The sequence below is a fragment of the Orycteropus afer genome, unplaced genomic scaffold (genome assembly GCF_000298275.1).
Source record: "Orycteropus afer afer isolate SDZICR_OR568_19922 unplaced genomic scaffold, OryAfe1.0 scaffold00273, whole genome shotgun sequence".
NCBI classification, from domain to species: domain Eukaryota; kingdom Metazoa; phylum Chordata; class Mammalia; order Tubulidentata; family Orycteropodidae; genus Orycteropus; species Orycteropus afer.
In genome coordinates, this window is record NW_006921860.1 from 3,027,465 (window position 1) to 3,033,970 (window position 6,506).

At 49.6% G+C, this 6,506-nt stretch overlaps 1 protein-coding gene across 1 annotated transcript in view; it reads right to left on the bottom strand.

Moving 5' to 3' along the window:
* The window catches only part of FAM120B (family with sequence similarity 120B), a 70,581-nt gene that overhangs the window by 43,216 nt on the left and 20,859 nt on the right, over positions 1-6,506 (bottom strand). The window contains exon 5 of the mRNA XM_042782260.1: positions 5,735-5,827. Coding sequence (XP_042638194.1) covers positions 5,735-5,827 — 93 coding nt within the window. The remainder of the gene's footprint in view (positions 1-5,734; positions 5,828-6,506) is intronic.

Below are 6,506 nucleotides of genomic sequence, written 5' to 3' on the forward strand. Positions count from 1 at the left end.
TTCACCCAAATCACAATAAAAAAAAATAGGAAGATCAATGGAAAAAGAGAAAACACATGGAAAACTGAGTAACACCTTCCTTAAAAAGTAGTAGGTTATGCTGCTGCTGTTGTTATGTGCTGTCGAGTCAGCCCTGACTCATAGTGACCCTTCCTTGGGTTTCTGAGGCAGTATCACTACAGAAGTACTGCCCAACCTTCCTTCTGAGGAGTGGCTGTTGTTGTTATTATGTGCCGTTGAGTTGGACCCGACTCACAGTGACCCCTTCCTTGGGTTTCCGAGGCGGTATCACTACTAAAGTAGACTGCCCAACCTTCAGAGAAGAACTAACACTAATTCTATTTAAATGTACCAGAATACAGCAAAGAAGTGAACACTCCCAAATTCATTTAATGAAGCAAGCTTAGCCCTGCTATCTAAGCCACGCAAAGCAACTACTAAAAAAGAAAACTATAGACCGATATCTCTCATGAACACAGACACAAAAATTCTCAACAGAATCCTAGTCAACAGACTCTACCAACATATTGAAAAAATATGATCAAGTGGAATTCACACCAGGTATGCAAAGATGGTTCCGTATCAGAAAATCAATCAGCGTACTCCATTACGTAAACAAAAGAAAAAAGAACCACACAAACACATTAGTTGATACAGAAAAAGCATTCATTAAAACCCAGTATCAATTCCTGATAAAAATGCTGAACAAAACAGGAAAAGAAGTTCCTCACCACAATTAAGGCCTGTATATCAAAGCAATGGCCAACCTTACTCTCAATGGGGAGACCTGAACGTATTCACTAGGTACAGGTGCCAGACAAGGATGCCCTTTATCACCACTCCTATTCAATACTGTATTGGAAGTCCTTGCCAGAGCAATAAGGCAAGAAAGGGGAATAAAAGACATCCACATTGGCAAAGAGGAAGTAAAGTTACCTCTATTTGAGGACAATATGATCTCATATACAGAAAATCCCAAAGACTCTGCAAGAAAAGTACTGGAACTAATCAGTAAGTTTTAGCAAAGTGGCAGGGTACATGATTTATAACCAAAAATCAGTCAGACTACTTATACTACTGAAGAGAACCCTGAAAAGAAATCAGGAAAGCCCTATCACTTACAATAACCACCCAAAAGATGAAGTACTTGGGAATAAATGTAGCCAGAGACAGAAAAGACCTAAAAAAAAATACCCTACAAAGCACTATTAAAGGAATCATAATGACCTACATGAATGGAAAACTATATCAGGGTCACGGATAGGAAGATTTAACACGGTGAAATCGTCAATACTACCACAGCAATGTACAGATACAATGCTATCGCCATCCAGAGTCCATCATCTTTCTTTAAACAGACAGAAAAACTAACCGCCAACTTCATATGGAAAAGAGAGACCTCAGATAAGTAAAGCACAACTAAAGAAGGAGGCCTGCCACTCCCTGCTCCCAAAACCTGCTATACAGCCAAGGTAGTTAAAAAGAGCCTGGTTCTGGTCCAGGAAGAAAAACCCAGCCCAGCGCAACAAAACGGAGAGCCCAGAAGTAAATACATCCACCTACAGGCAGCTGCTCTTTGACAAAGGGCCCAAACTCATTAAGGGGGAAGAGACAATCTCTTTAACAATTGGTGCTAAAACAGGACCCATATTTCATACTGCTTGAACAACTTCTCTCAGAAAGATCAGCACAAGGCTGGTCCCCATGAGGCAGAGGTTAAAGATGTCCCAAATGTCCAAACTACCACTCCACTCCGTCATTTCACACATTAACTCCTCCTCCTTCTCCCAGTAATTTCCCCCATCTTAGGGTTCTGTATTTCGCTGGAACGCCTCACAGAAACCCAAGGGTTCGTCTCATGTAGTGGTGGTGGAGGCTGCCAGGCTGGTGAGTTCCAGGTCCCTGAGTAGGTCTGGAGGATCCTCCCAATTCTCGGGGTTTGATGAACCTCGATCAGCAGACGGCTGCTGTCCCAAATCCAGGAGTGAGATGAGGATGAGCCAAGACACAAAACCGGAGCAAGAGGAGGGCGAATATTCCCAGGAGATTCGTAGGTATACCCTCAGGGAAGCTAAGGGTGGTGATTTGAATTATACCCTCCAGCAAGGCAAGGCTCAAGATACATTCCACCTGTGTTGCCCAACAGAAACAACCTAAGTGGATGGCTTTAACAATCAGCAGCTCAAGGCAAATCCCATCACAGAGCCGACTGCCAGTCATTATAGGGAACCACTACTACCAGCTACCTAGCCAAGTTGATACCTGAGTTTAACTACCACACCACCCCAAACAGCATGGATAATAGGATTTACAATACATCACAGAATAGTACAATACATCACAGAGGACAATGACTAGAAGGGCCACATCAAGCAATTCACAGCACATACCAAATACAAATCAAACTCAAGTTGGATCAAAGATCTGAACACAAAACCTAAAATCATAAAGACCATCAATTAAAAAATAGGGATAAATTTAGGAATCCTAATGTAAGACAAAAATAAACTATCAAATGTAATTAAAAATGCACAAATACCAGAAGACAAAACAGATGGCTGGGGTCTCCTAAAAATTAGACACTTATGCACATCAAAAATTCTACCAAAAGAGGAAAAGGAGAACCCACAGACTGGGAAAATATCTTTGGCAATGACATATTGGACAAGGGGCTAATCTCCAAAATTTACAAAAAACTTCAACTACTTAACAAAAGACATAAAATCCAATTAAAAAATGGGCAGAGGACACGAACAGACACTTCACCAAAAGCAAACACATGAAACGCCCATGATCATTAGCCATTAGAGATGCAAGTCAAAACCATGAGCTATCATCTCACCACAGCACTAACTGCAAACCTCAAAGAAACAGAAAACAGCAAGTGCTGGCGAGGGTGTGGAGAGACTGGACCCCTCATACACTGCTGGGGGGACTGTAAAATGGGACAACCACTGTGGGAAATGGTGTGGCACTTCACTAAAAAGCTGGAAACAGAAATACCATATGACCCAGCAAGCCTACTACCAGGTATATACCCTAGAGATGTAAGAGCCACGCCATGAACAGACAGATGCACACCCATGTTCATCGCAGCACTATTCACAATAGCAAAGGGATGGAAGCACCCTAAGTGTCCGTCCACGGAGGAATGGGTCGACTCATGCAGTGGACTGCTCCACAACATTACAGAACCACGATGAACCTGAGAGACAGCTCACAATGTGAACTGACAGGCCATGATGTTCAGGGCAGCCAGCCAATCACAGAAGCACAAACACTGCATGTGATCACTGCTGCCAACCGTCAAGAAAGAGCCTCACAGAAAAAGAAATACCCCCTGATAGTGTCTGGGGCAGGTGGGGAAAGAGGGCCAAACACTTAAAACAGCAGCTTCTTCAATGACTGCAGCAGATGTGATGGCACAGAGCTTGGGAAACTGCTAACCCGATGCCGAGACGCAGGCCTGACGGTAAGGGACACAGAAAAGCACTTGACGCTGTGAGGTGGGCGTGACAGCACGGGACACGGGAAACCACTAACTGGACGCCAGGCGGCCAGTGTGAACGGACCCTGATTCACCTACATCCAAGTGGTGTTCGATCCTGAGTTGACCACGGAGATTAGAAATGACCCAGGAGGGCAAGGCTATATGCCAGCAGGCTGCCCGTCGGTAGCTGCACTGCGTTCATCTGTGACGGAGCCTCTGCGGGTCAGCCTTCCTGTCTCTCTTGGTCACTGCACTCCATGGTTCTGACGTACTTCACTCCAGAAGGAAACGCCCCTGCTGGCATAGGACCAGGCTCGGAACCACTGTGGACACTCCTAGAGTGGCCATGGGGCCAGCACCAGAGCCAGAACTTCATTCCTGGGAGAAGGTTCTGGAAGCAGCAGCACCCTGGGGTGGGAGGCAAATGTGCACGTACATTTCAGCGCTCAATGGCTTGGGCACCTGGCCGGGAAGCTGACAGACACAAAACACACAGCAGAACCAACCGTGCATCTCAGAGGCTGACAGGGGGCCGGTGCTGAGAAGGGAGTGGGGCTCAGGGTGTAGTGCCATGTGCAGGTGGGGTCTGACCAGAAGGGCCACAGGGCGGCACCCAGCTCTGCTTCTGCCTCAGGTCGGCTCCCGAGACTGGCCTTACCACGACGTCTCTGAGCCGCAGAGTGGGTGGATGGCACGGCATGAGGTGCCTGGTTGCTGGCTGTGGGGTGCACTGGGCCCCTCCTCTCTGTGCAGCCCCTTCTGGTCTCCTTCCCTGAGCTTCTCTCTCAGCTCTCCTGTAACATCAGCTACCACCCTCTGGACTTTGTCCCAGACTTCTCTCTGGACTCACAAAGCCAATGCTTACACGCCTGCTGGCCCCCGCTCATCCACAGCTCTGGAAATGACTGAGGCCCAAACCAGCTTCCTCCTGGGCATCCTGTGTGGGCCCAGGCACAGCCACCCTTGGGCCACACAGAAAGATGGGCCTCTCAGCCAGACGAGACCTTGTACCTGGGCTGGGACATAAAGAAAGCAGTGCACGATGGGACTACAGAGCCCAGCCTGGAACCACGGCTCCAATATGTCTACCTCCGGGCAAATTCCTGCAAGCCTGCTTCCTGTTGAGTCAGGAACTGAGACAAAAAGCCTGACCGGAGTAAGTTCTTAGTAATTTATACATACACACACCCAGATACATGCAGATACACACAAACGCCACACTGTGGAACATACACATATGCAGATCCACACCATACACACACACAGGCCCACACCATACAGCCGTGATAAACTCACAACCACCATCAAAGAGTGTTTATGGAATGAAGCTCTAGGAGGCCTCAGTACTTGAGCCTGAAGGACCAAACTGGCTACTCTAAACTTGGCTAAGACACCCTGAAACCTCAAAAATGAATTCCACTTGCAGACCCCACATCCTCCCTTGCCTTGTGAAACCTCAAACATAAATTCCACCTGCAGAGCCCCCCCTCCCGTCAAAAACCACCCCACTTCCTGGAAACTGCAACTCTTGCAGAACGCCACATGCACCAGAGGTCCCTATAAAAGGGGGCAATACTTGCCCCAGGCACGCAGTTCCCGCTGCTCCTAGCACCACCCCTCAGGGCTTTTCTTCAATAAAGCCTGCTCTGATCTGTCCAGGTCGGGGCTGTTCTCTACTCTCCTGACTTTCACCTCAGTTTCTTCACTGCCACGCTTTCCTAACAGAGCCTGTCCAGAATGCTCTGCCCAGCCCAAGTGGGCGTCGATGGATGGATAGCAAATTTGGCTGTGCTGGGCCACTGGGTGCAAGAGAGGGAGACAACAGCCACCACCAGTATGCTTCCCACAGAAAGGTGTGTGAACCCAGACAGAGGCCTCCACCATTCGAGATCTGGCTGGTGAACAGCCCCTTCAGGCAGAGGCCTGCCCCTGGAAAAGCAGAGCAGCTGAGGCCCCTTGGGAGCACCGGGAAGGGTGCTGCAGTCCCCAGGGAGGAAGGCACACCGAGACCCACACGTTCTCAGAAGCACGCAGCTGGCTAACTGCCGTAAGGGGATGCAGACAGCTTCACGCACCACTGTAAACCTTAACTTCTCCAGCCCAACAAGGTTCGCGTGCACTGAGACAAAGCAGCCAGTGTGCCACGGAAAGAGCTCAGCCCGACCGCTCGGTGGTCTTCCCTACGATATGCCAGCACTGCAGGAGCAGGGCAGGAAGAGCTCGAGCACCTCAGCACGTCTGTACCTGCAAGTCCACCAGGTGGGCCGTCGACTTCTCAGGGAGGCAGAGTGCCTGGGCCGTGAGCGCACACAGATCCTCCAGGCCAAGTGTGTCCACCTGGGATGGAGACAGGAGAGAAGCTTTAGGCTGTGGACAGCTCAGGGCACATGATGGACCCCAGTGACCAGAGCAGCCGCAGCATTCAGCCCTTGAGTAACAGGACACGTATGGGGAAGAAACACAAGGAGGGCAGTGCACAGCCCATGGTGTCACAGGGCATGGGCACTTTCTTTGCACTTCCAACAGGCTCACTTTCTACATGCTCTCTAGCTAAGCAGAAAAATCCATAATGTCCATGTGTAACCATGAGGGGTCAGCCAACTCAGATTCTTTGAGAAGCACAAACTGCCAGAATTGGCCATAAAACAAAGACCTCTGGCCTGCAGCCACCACTGTGGGCTGGGCTGTGGTGACGAGGGCAGGACGTCACTGTCCCCAATCCCAGGTGACAAATGTTCTGGATCTCGGTTTGCAAGACAGCAGGATCCCCGCACACAAGCTTCACAAACCCTCTGTGGGATTAAAGGTACAGACAGCAAAGGGCCAGGGAGCATCATGCAGAGGCAGAGAGGGGAGTGGCTGCGGGCACTGCTGGCCTCCCATAAATTCTGGGAGCTAGGGGGGCACTCAGACAGCAAGGGACAGGCAGGGCCGGACACTCGGAGAGCAGGGGACAGGCAGGGCCAGTGGGCACTCGGAGAGCAGGGGACAGGCAGGGCCGGTGGGCACTCGGAGA